This window comes from Sapajus apella, unplaced genomic scaffold (genome assembly GCF_009761245.1).
Source record: "Sapajus apella isolate SASKATOON/1434 unplaced genomic scaffold, GSC_monkey_1.0 scaffold14, whole genome shotgun sequence".
Lineage (NCBI taxonomy): Eukaryota > Metazoa > Chordata > Mammalia > Primates > Cebidae > Sapajus > Sapajus apella.
In genome coordinates this window covers 6,144,749-6,158,397 of record NW_022436954.1, presented here as the reverse complement: position 1 = coordinate 6,158,397, position 13,649 = coordinate 6,144,749, and the positions used below count along the sequence as shown (strand labels likewise).

General features: G+C 53.0%; 1 protein-coding gene across 1 annotated transcript; it reads left to right on the top strand.

Moving 5' to 3' along the window:
* The first annotated feature begins 2,593 nt into the window (after window positions 1-2,593).
* On the top strand, window positions 2,594-9,674 carry ARL2 (ADP ribosylation factor like GTPase 2). The gene is made up of 5 exons (XM_032282895.1): window positions 2,594-3,198; window positions 6,571-6,681; window positions 6,778-6,940; window positions 8,364-8,444; window positions 9,227-9,674. The coding sequence occupies exons 1-5, from the start codon at window positions 3,134-3,136 to the stop codon at window positions 9,359-9,361; spliced, it is 555 nt and encodes a 184-aa protein (XP_032138786.1). The 5' UTR covers window positions 2,594-3,133; the 3' UTR covers window positions 9,362-9,674.
* The last annotated feature ends 3,975 nt before the right edge of the window (window positions 9,675-13,649 follow it).

Sequence of the window (13,649 nt, the reverse complement as noted above, 5' to 3'; positions counted from 1 at the left end):
GTAATCCCAGCTACTCAGGAGGCTGACGCAGGAGAATCACTTGAACCTGGCAGGCAGAGGTTGCAGCGAGCCGGGATTGTGCTACTGCACTCCAGCCTGGGCGACAGAGCCAGACTCTTGTCCAAAAAAAAAAAAATCTAGAAACACCCAAAGTAATAATTTTATGTTCCCCCAAACTTACTGCACAGTTAACAGCTGGGTTACAGTGATTTTCAAACTTTTGTGACTGTGACTCGCACTGAGAAGTACACATATCTGTATAAATATCTGAAACAAATGTTTTGCCAAACACTACTTACCTTTACTACATGGGTAAAGGTAGTAATGTTTTCTGTTCTGCTCATTCTATTTCATTTTTGTTAATGCTACTACGTTGAATCATATGAAACAGGTCTGTGTAGTGAGAACTGTCAAATATGGGCAATTTCATATGGTTCAACCTATTTGTGACACTCATTTTACAATCCACTTCCTTAATGGAAAACATCCCATAGACTGAAAAATGTTGCTAAGTGGGCATGTTTCCAGTTAATGTTTTTTTAATTATTTTTTTTTGAGATGGAGTCTTGCTCTGTCGCCCAGGATAGAGTGCAATGGCACGATCTCAATTCACTGCAACCTCTGCGTCCCAGGTTCAAGTGATTCTCCTGACTCAGCCTCCCGAGCAGCTGGGATTATAGGCCTCTGCCACCACGCCCAGCTAATTTTTGTATTTTTAGTAGAAATGGGGTTTCACCATGTTGGACAGGCTGGTCTCAATTTCTTGACCTCATGATCCACACGACTTGGCCTCCCAAAGCGCTGGGATTACAGGCATGAGCCACAGCGCCTGGCCCGCTGTTTTCTGTTTCTTTGAGAAAGGATCTAACTGTCATGGAAGCTGGAGTGCAGTGGCATGATCACGGCTCACAGCAGCCTCATCCTCCTGGGATCCCACCTCAGCTTCCTAGGTAGCTGGGACTACAGATGTGCACCACCACACCTGGCTTTTTTTTTTTTTTTTGAGACAGACTCTGTCACCCAGGCTGGAGTGCAGTGGCACAATCTCACTGGAACCTTCGTCTCCTGGGTTCAAGTGAGCACATCTGGCTAATTTTTGTAGTCTCCCTATGTTGGCCAGGTTGGTGTTGAACTCCTAGGCTCAAGCAATCCACCCACCTTGGCCTCCCAAAGCGCTGGGATTACAGGCATGAGCCACTGTGCCTGGCCCACTTCCCTGTTTTAAGGGCTTCATGGAATCCACATGCACCTAACCCGGCTTAGATAACCTGCCCTCACTGGAGGCACTTGTTTTTTCCAACTTCTTGCTGTTCCAAACCATGCCACAGTGAACTTCCTTGTCATAAACGTTCTTGTGCAATGCCAGAGTTTCTATGGTGCAAGCTCCTCAAAGCAGCAGTGCCTACCATCTAGGCACTTACCATTGATCTTAGCTGCGTTTAAAGGCCTCTGGGTAAGGGCTGTGCTCAGTTTCTTCCTTTGCGAGTGTCTGATGGAGAGTAAATGGTGCCGACTGAAGGGTCCCACTCAGGCACCCTATCTGTCCAGCCCTCCTCTGACAACAAGCCCCTTTCTGCAAGATGGGAAGCTCTGGTTTCTTCCAGACCTCTCTCTCTCTCTTTTTTGAGACAGAGTTTCACTGTCGTTGCTCAGACTGCAGTGCAGTGGCACTATCTCAGCTCACCACAACCTCCACCTTCCGGGTTCAAGCGATTCTCCTGCCTCAGCCTCCAAGTAGCTGGGATTACAGGCATGCGCCACCACACCCGGCTAATTTTTTATTTTAGTAGAGATCGGGTTTCTTCATGTTGGTCAGACTGGTCTCGAACTCCCGACCTCAGGTGTTTAGCCCGCCTCTGCTTCCCAAAGTGCTGGGATTAGAGGCAAGTGAGCCACCGCACCCAGCCCTTTCCAGGCCTCTCTCTAGGCAAACTTCATGGAGGCCTGAAGACAGTATGCTTTACCATTGACCAGACCTGAGTTTGAATGTCACCCATGCTCCTTAAACTCTCTGGTTTCCATTATCACAGCTACCAAAAGAATATAAACCTCTCAGGGTTGCAGGGAGGATGAAGCTGAACACATGGAGTACGTTGCAAACAGTTACACCGGAGTTAGCCATTGTCTTCAGCTGGTCCTGACAGGTCTTTCCCAAGCATGAAAGGCTCCTCCGTGCTGCCTATTCACATTTACCCTGCTGGGACCCGAATTAAGACAATAAGGTTCTCCTGAGTTTACAATCGGCTTGGTCCCAGGCCTCAGTTTCCTCAAGTTGGACTTCTTTTTTTCTTCTTTTTTTAATTTGTTCTTTTTCACCAAGTAAACGTTGGACTTCTTGAGCGCCAAGGTAAAGAACGACACTCTTGGACAAAGCCATTCATTCAACAACAAATATTTATTGAGCACCTACTACGTGCCCGCCACTGTGCTAAGCATCATCTGGGCCTCAGTTCTCCCATCCGCAAAAGTAGAAATTGTACTTTTCAACTAGGAACCTCTGGGCCTCTGGGGACCGGCAGCCTTCGGGGCGGACTACGATTCCTTCATTGGAAGCCAAGGGCGCCCCGCACGTTTCCGAACGGCCTCCAGGGGGCACTGCCGCCCTGAATTGAGAGCCATCGGAGCGGGGTATGGGAAGGCTCAACTTTCTGCTCTGTCATTGGCCGACTGAGGATGATGCCGATGGCCCAGATGAGAAGGATGTGGACCGTGTTTCTGGGAACTGGGGCCTACACTGGCCCCAGGATGAGTCCGTCCGTCCCTGGGGCCCTGCGTTCTGACTCTCGGGTCAGACGCAGCCAAGATACAACTCAAGAACTTCAAGGTTTCCGCTACGGCCGAGCGCCCGGGTCCAGCAGGGGAAAGCGTGGGGGTGTCGTCCTCGCTCCCCCAGCCTCAGCCCTCGGGAGGCGCAGCGTCAGGGCGGGCGGCCGCGCTGAAGCCCCCTGCGCCACTAGAGGGACTCTGGCAGCAGCGGCGCGGGCCGGCCTTCTGGTCACGTGCGGCGAGGGCGGGACCGAACCAGCGGCCGGCCAATCGGCTGTGCCGTCGCCGGGCGTGATAGCCAATAGGAGCCGGGAGCGGGGTCCCGGGACTGGAAAGAAACGGTGGCCGGGAGGGGGCTCCGGGGACGATGGGGCTCCTGGCCATTCTGAAGAAGATGAAGCAGAAAGAGCGGGAGGTGCGACTGCTCATGCTGTATCCTCCCCAGCGCCGGAGCCGCGCGGGTAGCGGGGCCCCGCCGGGCGGGCGGTGCCGGGCGCCCCCTGCCGGGAGCGGAGCGCGGCGGCCGGCGCTTCCCAACTGCCCCTGGCGTCACCATGCGGGCCCCACCAATTGCCCCGGAGGGCCGGGGGGAACTGTACCCCCGGCCTGGAGCTGGGGCCAGCTCAGAGGGCTGCTGAAACGGGCCTGCAGGCGCAGCGGCGGGACCGGGCGGCCCGAGTGTCAGGGGTTGTGGGACCCGGAGGTGACTCGGACGCCACCACCCGGCGGCCTGGCCGGAGCGTGAGGCCGCTGCCCTCCCAGCTCTAATCTCCGCCCTGCAGCCCGAGGGTTCCAGGCCCCGGCTCCGTCCTCGAGCTCCTAATTCCGGGGGCGTGCGGGGTGGCGGGTGTGGGCTCCTTGGATCCTTTCCAGCGTGGATCCAACAGTCCGTCTCTTTGTCTCTGCTGCTACGCGGCCCGTGGATGTCCCTGCGGCTGAGGATGTGTGGACCCGAGTGCCCCGTGCGCCTTCTGAGTCCAGTTAGGCGCCTGCACCTGTTCCCCCTGCTCTGTGCCAGGCCCCGCGGGGGCATGGCAGGGGAGAAAAGACGCTTACATGCACATCTAACTTGACAATCACTTCATGACTGTTTTAGTTTTTGAGACAGGGTCTTGCTCTGTTGCCCTGGCCAGAGTGCAGTCAAGGCTCACTGCAGCCTTAAGCTTCTAGGCTCAAGTGATCCTCACGCCTCAGCCTCCCAAAACTCTGGGATTATAGGCATGAGCTACGGAGTCCGGCCCATGTCTGTTTCATTTTAATTTTTTTGAGATGGAGTTCGCCTTGTTCCCCAGGCTGGAGTGCAATGGTGCAATCTCGGCTCACTGCAAAACAAAAAAATCTTGCCTTTGTGGAAATTCTGTAATGCAGGGGGGTAGAAAGATGACAACACAGGAAGTAAGTAAAATATGTGATATGGGCTGGGTACAGTGGCGCACACCGGTAACCCCAGCACTTTGGAAGGTGAGGTGGGAGGAACGATTGAGCTCAGGAGTTTATCAGCCTGGGCAACATAGTGAGACCCTGTCTCTATTTATACATATATACTTCTCCATATATACTGCATATATATGGGCCATGCTTTGGACCATGTTTCTGGGGAACAGGGCCTTATCCTGCCGCAGGATGAACTCCCAGTACATATATATGTATATGTGTGTGGAGAAGAATGCAATTTCCAGTGGTCGAAGAAAGCCACTGTATGATGGCTGGACTCGGTGGTTCATACCCGTTATCCCAGCACTTTGGGAGGTTGAGGCAGGTGGATCACCTGAGGTCAGGAATTCCAGACCAGCCTGGGCAACATGGTGAAATCCCATCTCTACTAAAAATACAAAAATCAGCTGGGTGGGGTGGCGTGCGTCTTTAATCCCAGCTACCTAGGAGGCTGAAGCAGGAGAATCACTAGAACCTGAGAGGCAGAGATTGTAGTGAGTCAAGATCACACCACTGCACTCCAGCCTGGGCTTCAAGAACGAAACCCGGTGTCAAAAACAAACAAACAAACAAAAACCTCCCTCAAAAATTGAGTACATGAGGGAGGTGAGGGTTGAACCATGCAGCGATCTGGGGTTGGGGGGTACTTTAAAGCGAAGGCCCTGGGAGGACTAACGCGTGTTCGGAGAAATGGCAAGGCGGGCAGTGTGTCTGAGGAGAGCTGACTGGAAACCTAGGGCGTTTTGGTTCTTGGTTTTCCCTTTTGATGAGAAGTGCAGAGGAGACGAGGAATCAGACCAGTTAGGCCACTGCAGTGATGCAGGCGAGATAGGATGGTGGCTTGGACCAGGATGGAAGTAGTGAGGTCATGGAAGTTTCTGGCCTGAACAATTAGAAGGGTGAGGAGCCATTTGCTGAGCTGGAGAAGACCGCGGAAGGAGCACGTTCAGAGGGGAGATGGGAACCCTGTATGTGCCATGTGAGATGCCTCTGGACAGCCCAGAAGTGTCAGGCAGACAGCTGGATGTAGGCACTGATGTCGTGTGTGGGAGGTACACATTTGGGTGTTGTCAGGACAGAGATGGTGTTGGAAGCTGTGATCCTGGATGAGGTCACCTAGGGATGAGCCTTGCCCGAGAAGAGAACCCAGTTATACCAGGATAAAGTCAGAGAGGTGAGGAGGAGAACCAGGTGGGGGTATGTCCCCGTGCTGAGGACAGCACATGTGCTGGGGAGAAGGGTGAGCCCCTCCGACAGGTGCTGAGTGGGGAGCGGATGATTGAGGGCTGCTCCGGCACTGGAGGGCTGGAGGGAGGTCTTTGGGGACTGACCTTGGTAAGAGCAGTTTTGGGCGCAGCAGAAGCAAAAGCCTGATGGGAGTGTGTTCTAGAAAGAGCAAAAAGGCAGAAACAGGGGTGAGCACAAACAACTATTCTGAGATTTCCTGGAACAAGGAAAGACATAAATGAATAAATAGATGGGGCAGAGAGATCAAGGGCTTTGTTTGCTCTTTTTAAGGTAGGAGGAAGAACGGAAAGCTCATCAGCCAGTGGGGATGATCAAGAGGGGAAGGAAACATGGATGATGGCTTGAGGGCAGGGGCTTAGCAGCAGCCAGGTTCCAGGGGCTAAGGCTGGCCTCAGGGAAGGTCCTCTCCTCACCCCTCTCCTGGGCCTGGGTCACTCGCCCCAGCTCTGATGAGCAGGGAGAGGTGGCCAAGTCCAGGACCTGCCCACCCCACCATGCCCCAGCAAGCTGCAGTGTTGGGAGGACAGAGGAGGAGGGTTCTCTCACACAGGTAGGCACACCCATTACTTTGCACTCTGCAGTAGCAGGTCTGGAATATTCCAGAAACAGATGAGGGAGGCTGCCTCCAGATATTTGTTCTTCCCTTAGTTCTTCAGAAAGCTTGCTCCTTGTATTTTGGGTCTCAGCTCCAGACACCTCAGAGAGGCCTTTCCTGACACCCAAGCTAAAAGCACCTCCTCTGACGGCCCTCTCAGAAAGCCTCTCTGTTGTGTTGATGGCGCTAGCCAGGATATGGCAGGGCCTTCTTTTCTCATTTGTTTGTTCTCTGTTGACTGTCTTCCCACTAGAGTGTAAGCTTCCTAAGGGCAGGGCTTTGTCCTCCAGCACCCAGAAGAAGGTCTGGCACATAGTAGGTGTTCAACAAACTAAGGAGCTTTTGGTCAGTAGAGATGATATTTGTATCTTGGTACTTTCACATTTATCATGGGCCAGTTAAGGCCAGGCCTGTGCTCAACTCAGTTTGATCCGTGGTGGGAAATGATGAGTCCCCTAAGAGGGGCTCTGTGACGATGTCGCCACCTGGCAGAGCACAGGGACTTCTTCTTAACCTGCTGCGCCTAGTGGCCTGGATAATGCTGGGAAGACAACCATCCTGAAGAAGTTCAACGGGGAGGACATCGACGCCATCTCCCCGACACTGGGCTTCAACATCAAGACTCTGGAGCACCGAGGGTGAGCAGGGTCCCCATGGGTGGGCCAGCCCAGAGCAGGGCAGGGAAGGTGGGAGAGGGGCCCAGCTGACCCTCCTGCCGCCTGCTCCTTGCCCAGATTCAAGCTGAACATCTGGGATGTGGGCGGCCAGAAGTCCCTGCGGTCCTACTGGCGGAACTACTTTGAGAGCACCGACGGCCTCATCTGGGTGGTGGACAGCGCGGACCGCCAGCGCATGCAGGACTGCCAGCGAGAGCTCCAGAGCCTGCTGCTGGAGGAGGTGGGCACTTCTACCCTTTGTGCACGCATGTGGATATGTAGCCGCCTTCTCGGCAGATGCCCAGAGGAGTCCATGGTCCCAGAAGGAAACCTAGAGGCAGGATCTATTCCTTCACTGGGCCTCCACCATGGGAGGCCCACGGCGCCGGAGGAAGGACACCTGTTGTGGACTGAGACTGAGTTAATGTCCCTGTGGTGTGACTGCATCACTACCCTGAGCATCAGTTTCTGTGCCTTGAAATGGTGATGATGACACCCACCTCACCGGGCTTTAGGGAGGATGACCTAAGGCCAGCATGAAGCTTTGAGAGGCCATGCAGCCTGGCTCAGGAGTCTGACTCTTCACTATGTGACCTCAGCCAGGTGTGGTGGCGTGTACCTGTAGTCTTAGCTACTCTGGAGGCTCAGACAGGAGGATCAGTTGACCCTGGGAGGTCGAAGGTGCTGTGAGCTGTGATCATGCCACTGCACTCCAGCCTCCTGGGCGATAGAGGGAAACCCTGTCTCAAAAAACATAAATAAAAATAAAAGAAGGAAAACTTGCAAAGATAGTACAGAGGTTCCCCATATACCCTTTACCTTGCTTCCCCATCTCACCTGACCGTGGTCAGTCCAAACTAAAAAATCACCATTGGTGAATTACTCGTATCTTAATTACAGATTTTACTTCAATTTCATCAGTTTTTCCACTAACATATTTTTTGCTTTCCACTGTTTGATTCAGGCTACAACATTGCATTTAGTTGAAAATGAGGATCCTTGTGAGAGCGAAGGGGTCATTAATGATTCTGAGGCAGAGGGGATTGTCCTGGGCACACCGCACACTCCTCCTGTGGGGCTGGGGCAGGCCAGACAAGATCAGGGCCATTGAATGCTTGTGAAGGCAGGTCCAGACCCAAGGGTTAGACCCACCCACCCACATCTCTCCCAGTCACAGACACATATGTGGAAACAACTAGAATCAGAGGTGGACAGTAGGCCTGTTGGGAGTGAAAATGGTAAAAGGACAAACTCAGAAGAGAGAGAGGTCACTTCCAGCAGACCCCCATGGGCCTCTGGGATGCTCACATTCTCTGTGCATGTCTGGTCATCAGATTGGAGCAGTCTAGAACCACAGAGAGCTCAGGGATCATCTTATCCAACACCCCTCCTGTTTATGGAAGAGGAAGTTGGAGCATGGGGGACAGTGTCCCCTGGGTGGTGGTTGGCGGTAACCAGAACCCCGGCCCAGGGCTGCCTCTGCCCACGTGGGTCAGCCTTGATGGCTCTGTCCACCACCTCACTCCTCCTGGGCCTCTCCCACCACCACAGGCCTTACCTTGATCTTCCAGGTCGGTACTTCACCCCAGATGCTCTGGGCCATTAGAGGAGGCGTCAGTCTGTCCTCGAGTCCCCACCTCACCCCTCTATCTTGTCTCCCCCAGCGCCTGGCCGGAGCAACCCTCCTCATCTTTGCCAACAAGCAGGACCTGCCTGGAGCACTGTCCTCTAACGCCATCCGCGAGGTGAGTCCAGGCCCTGGGACAGGCTCACTGAGGGAAAGGGGCACACATTTCTTTATTTTAAAAGCCTTCATTAAAAATAACAAAAGAAGTTTAAAAAGAAGAATAATAAAAGCATTTATTAGCCCCTGCTAGGTGGCAGGACCTATGCAGGGCACTGGGGAGCCAGTGATTAATAAGGCGTGGAGTGGCCACAGCCTGGGGAAGGCAGAGCTGCACATGTGCTGTCATGGGGTAACAGCAGCCAGCACACAGTCAGTGCTTTTGGTGTGCTCTGCTCCTCATATGGATTAACTCATTTCATTCTCACAGCAACCTCATGAAGTGAGGACTATTATTTTACAGATGGTGAAGCAAGCTCAGAGAGGTTAGGTAACTTGCCCCAGGTCACACAGCCACTAAATAGACAAGCCTGTCTGAACTTTGGTTTCCTCCTTCGTGAAATGGCCGACACAATCCCTGGCTCATGAGGGCTTGAGGGGAATGAGAGAGAGGACGTGTGGGACTCCTAGCATGATGCCTAGATCCTGGTGGGCGCTCAGGAGCCCATGTTGCATTTACATCACTAAGGGGCAGCACTGGACTGGCGTGGCGCTGGACAGAGAGCCCAGGTGCCCCTGGGGGCTGACAAACTCTCCCAGGGGCCAGCGGGGCTTCCTGGATGGGATGACGTAGAACAGGGCCTTGAGGGAGGTGCGGAGCTCCCTGGGCTGGGGAGGGAAGGGGCTGAGGGCAGGCGGGGGCTGTGGTCACTGGCCATCACCACCCGCGCCTTTGTCCTCCAGGCCCTGGAGCTGGACTCCATCCGCAGCCACCACTGGTGCATCCAGGGCTGCAGCGCCGTCACCGGGGAGAACCTGCTGCAGGGCATCGACTGGCTCCTGGATGACATTTCCAGCCGCATCTTCACAGCTGAATGAGCCACTCCAGATGCCCCCCACCTAGCAGTCTAGGTCCCCCAGCCCTCACCAAACACTATCCACAGGGGGATGGGAGTCAGCCGGCCAGACTAACACTCCCCCTTCTCCACACCTAACCTGCTGCTGCTACTGCTGCCCGCTGCCGCTCTGTGGCGGGAGGGCTGTGCCCTGGCTGTCTCCCTCGCTCCTGACCTGGCCTTGGGCTGCCATACCAAGAAGAGAGGGCTAGGCGGGCAGAAGCTGCCTCTGCTGCTACCGAGGCTGTGGGCCTCATCCTTCGCTCAGCTGTGAAATAAACCGCTCCTTGTCCTGATTCCTGCCTGAGTTATTTGTTGATTCAACAGCGTTAGCGACCACCTGGGACCCACAGTCCAGCAGGGGACAGAAAGGAACAGATCATTGGAACTGATGGTGAACTATGGCTACATCAAAGGGATGCAGAAAAAGTTACAGAGCATGGGATACGGTGCAGCTAACTCCATCTAAAGGGGCCCAGGCAGGCTTCCTAGAGGAGGTTACATTAAAGCTGGGAGTAAAGCCTGAGTCGTTTTCCAGGTAGAGGAAGGGGAAGACAGTTCACCAGGGGAACTCCAGCCCTCAGGTATGAATTAGGAAAAGAGACACAGCTCCAGACCAGGGCTCCAGCTTTTTGCATGGAATGTGGGCTGAAATTCAGCTCCCAACCCTCAGTGGCAGCCAGGTGATCCTCCCACCTTGGCCTCCCAAAGTGTTGGGATTACAGGCGTAAGCCACCATGCCCGGCCTGGGTTTCCTTAAGAGTGGAAGAAGGGAAGTTAATGTTGGGTGGACAAGCCTAGAACATGAACAAACTGCCCTTCAGTGTACAGAATTAGAGCCGCTGCACTGTCCTCCTCGCAAGATAGACCTGGTATTAGAAAAAAGGACTCAAACCTGGGCCCTGGAGCCAAACCCTGGCTCTACCACTTGCTGGTTGATGCTGAGCAACTTGCCTAGCCTCTCTGTGCCTCAGTTTTCCTCCTAGTGTTGGAATGAGGACCAAACAGGTTGGTGTCTTTTTTTTGAGATGGACACTCACTCTGTCACCCAGGCTGGAGTGCAGTGGCACGATCTCAGCTCACTGCAACCTCTGCCTCCCGGGTTCAAGTGATTCTCCTGCCTCAGCCTCCCGAGTAGCTGGGACTACAGGTGCACACCACTATGCCCAGGTAATTACTGTATTTTCAGTAGAGACGGACTTTCACCATGTTGGCCAGGCTGTTCTCAAAACTCCTGACCTCAGGTCATCTGTCTGCCTCAGCCTCCTAAATTGCTGGGATTATAGGCATGAGCCACCGTGCTTGGCCCGGTTGGTGTCTTGTATGCCATAAGCACTGTGTAAGTGTCAGCTACAATTGTCATTATTTGAACCAGTAGGCCTATAAGCAAATTCAACTAATGTGAAGTCAGTCACCCACTGACACAGGTGTCACCCCAGTGTTGATGTCCTCCCAAAGGCCCTGAGGAGATAATGCTCTTCTTGAAAAGGTGAATTAGGCCAGGCGTGGTGGCTCATGCCTGTAATCTCAGCACTTTGGGAGGCCAAAGTGGGAGAATCACCTGAGGTCAGGAGTTCACGACCAGCCTTACCAACATGGTAGAACCCTGTCTCTACTAAAAATACAAAAATTCGGACATGGTGGTGTGCGCCTGAAATCCCAGCTACCCACTGGAGTGCAGTGAGCTGAGATCACACCACTGCACTCCAGCCTGGACAACAGAGTGAGACTCTGTCAAAAAAGAAAGAAAAGGTCGATTATTCATAGTTAGAGACAAATATGAAAATAACAAAGTGATATTCATCACAGAGGTCTCCACCACATGGTCAAGCATTCCCTGGGCGAGCTCGGGTAGCATCCCCTGAGGGAGTGTGGCGGGCAGCCCAGTGTGGTGCCCCTGCAGCCTCTCCGGCTCCACAGCCGTCTTATTTTTTTTTTTTTTAATTTTTAAATTTTTTATTTTCCCATCCCCCTTTTACTGAATTTTTTTTTTTTTTTTTTTTTTTGAGATAGAGTTTCACTCTTATTGCCCAGGCTGGAGTGTGATGGTGTGATCTCAGCTCACTGCAACCTCCGCCTCCCAGGTTCAAGCAATTGCTCCTACCTCAGCCTCCCAAGTAGCTGGGATTATAGGCATGTGCCACCATGCCTAATTTTGTATTTTTAGTAGAGATGGGGTTTCTCCATGTTGGTCAGGCTGGTCTCGAACTCCTGACCTCAGGTGATCCGCCCGCCTTGGCCTCCCAAAGTCCTGGGATTACAGGTGTGAGCCACCGCGCCTGGCCCCTACTGCCACCTTCTGTTTGCTCCTCCTGGTGAGGGAGCTGGTGGGGTGGGAGATCTGGAGAAGGCCAGGGGCTAAATTGCTCTAGATGAAAAAGGGCTTGGAGGGGACAGGAAGAAAGAAGGGGAAAGGGAAGAATGTGGGAGATGCTGGGCCAGAGAGGGAGGGAAGATGGGTGAGAAGGAAACTGAGGCAACAGCCCTGCTGAGGGAACTTTGGAGAGGGGAGCGATGTCTGAAGGGGTCTTCAGAGGAGTCCTGGTGTGTGTTGAGTGGGGGGACATCCCCTATCCCTGGCCTCCTCCTGAACACCTGCTAGGTGAACCACCCAGTTCAGAACCACCAGCATCTGATCTGGAGTCTGCTTTTTTTTTTTTTTTTTTTTGAGACAGCATCCCACTGTGTTGCCCAGGCTGTAGTGCAGCGGCATGATCATAGCTCGATCCCAGTGACTCCAGAGCTCACTGTAACCTCAAACTCCCGGATTCAAGCCATCCTCCTGCCTCAGCCTCTGGAATAACTGGGTGTACAGACCCATGCCACCATGCCCAGCTAATTTTTTTTTTTTTTTTTGCTCTTGTCACCCAGGCTGGAGTACAATGGCACAATCTCAGCTCACTACAACCTCTGTCTCTCCGGTTCAAGGGATTCTCCTGCCCCATCCTCCCAAGTAGATAGGATTACAGGCACCCACCATCACATCTGGCTAATTTGTATATTTTTAGTAGAGACAGGGTTTCACCATGTTGGCCAGGGTGGTCTTGAACTCCTGACCTCAAGTGATCCACCTGCTTCGACCTCCCAAACTGCTGAGATTACAGGCGTGAGCCACCGTGCCTGGCCCCTACCTAAGTTTTAAATTTTTCATGGAGTCAGGGTCTCACTATGTTGCCCAGGCTGGTCTCAAACTCCTGGCCTCAAGTTATCCTCTCACCTTGGCCTCCCAAAGTGCTGGGATTACAGGCATGAGCCCCATGCCACGCTTTGCTTCTTTCTGAAGACCAAGACACCTTGCCTGTACATCTGAGTTCTGGAACAAGAGTGGCTATTCACAGTGGTTTCTCTGCACAAAACACTATGTATCATATTTAAGCCTCCCACCTTCATGCTGCATTTCGACAGATTTTCACTTCAATTCTAACACTTACTGGAGCAAAGGCGACCACCAGGCCGGGTTTGAGGACACCAGTCTCCATGTGGCCCACAGGGACAGTACCAATACCACCAATTCTGTAGCTGTCCTGGAGAGGCAGAACCAAGAGCTTGTGAGTTGGTGGTAGGATGAGTGCCAGAGCTTCTGAGCAGCATAGTTCCACAACATTGCCATCTTTACAGGTGACTTTCCATCCCTTGAGCCAAGGCATGTGAGCTCTTGGCTCCCACCTATTGTCACCATTCCAACCAGATATTGGCACAAATACTACCGTCAGGGCTGTAGACAATTTCCTAATGTACGTGCTGATTTCCTTAATGATTTCCCCCATCTCTCCTCTTTAGGGTGGCTCAGTGGGATCCATTTTGTTAACACCAACAATGGAAGCCAGAAGGGCTCACGCATTTGCCCATTCTTGGAAATACCAGCTTCAAATTCACCAACACCAGCAGCAACAATTAGGGCAGCATAATCAGCCTGAGATGTGCCTGTAATCAGTTTTTTGATAAGGTCTCTGCATCCTGGGGCATTGATGATGGTCACATAGTACTTGCTGGTCTCAATTGCCGGCAGGGAGGTGTCCGTGGTGATACCACTCTCACGTTCAGCTTTCAGTTTACCCAAGACCCAGGTATGCTTGAAGGAGCACTTTCCCATCTCAGCAGCCTCCTCAAATTTTTCATGAGTTCTTTTGTGGATTGCACCACGTTTGTAGATCAGATGGCCAGTAGTGGTGGACTTGCCCAAATCAGATGACAAGGTTGAACTTTTCCCCCTGCTTCACTTTTTTTGAGATGGAGTCTCACTCTGTTGCCCAGGCTGGAGTGCAGTGGCC

Bases quoted from the DNA above. Each gene is read 5' to 3' on its own strand.
- ARL2 (XM_032282895.1), top strand. From the start codon at position 3,134: ATGGGGCTCCTGGCCATTCTGAAGAAGATGAAGCAGAAAGAGCGGGAG. The intron at 3,199-6,570 runs GTATCCTCCCCA...TGCTGCGCCTAG, and splicing joins GAGGTGCGACTGCTCATGCT to TGGCCTGGATAATGCTGGGA. The intron at 6,682-6,777 runs GTGAGCAGGGTC...CTCCTTGCCCAG, and splicing joins AAGACTCTGGAGCACCGAGG to ATTCAAGCTGAACATCTGGG.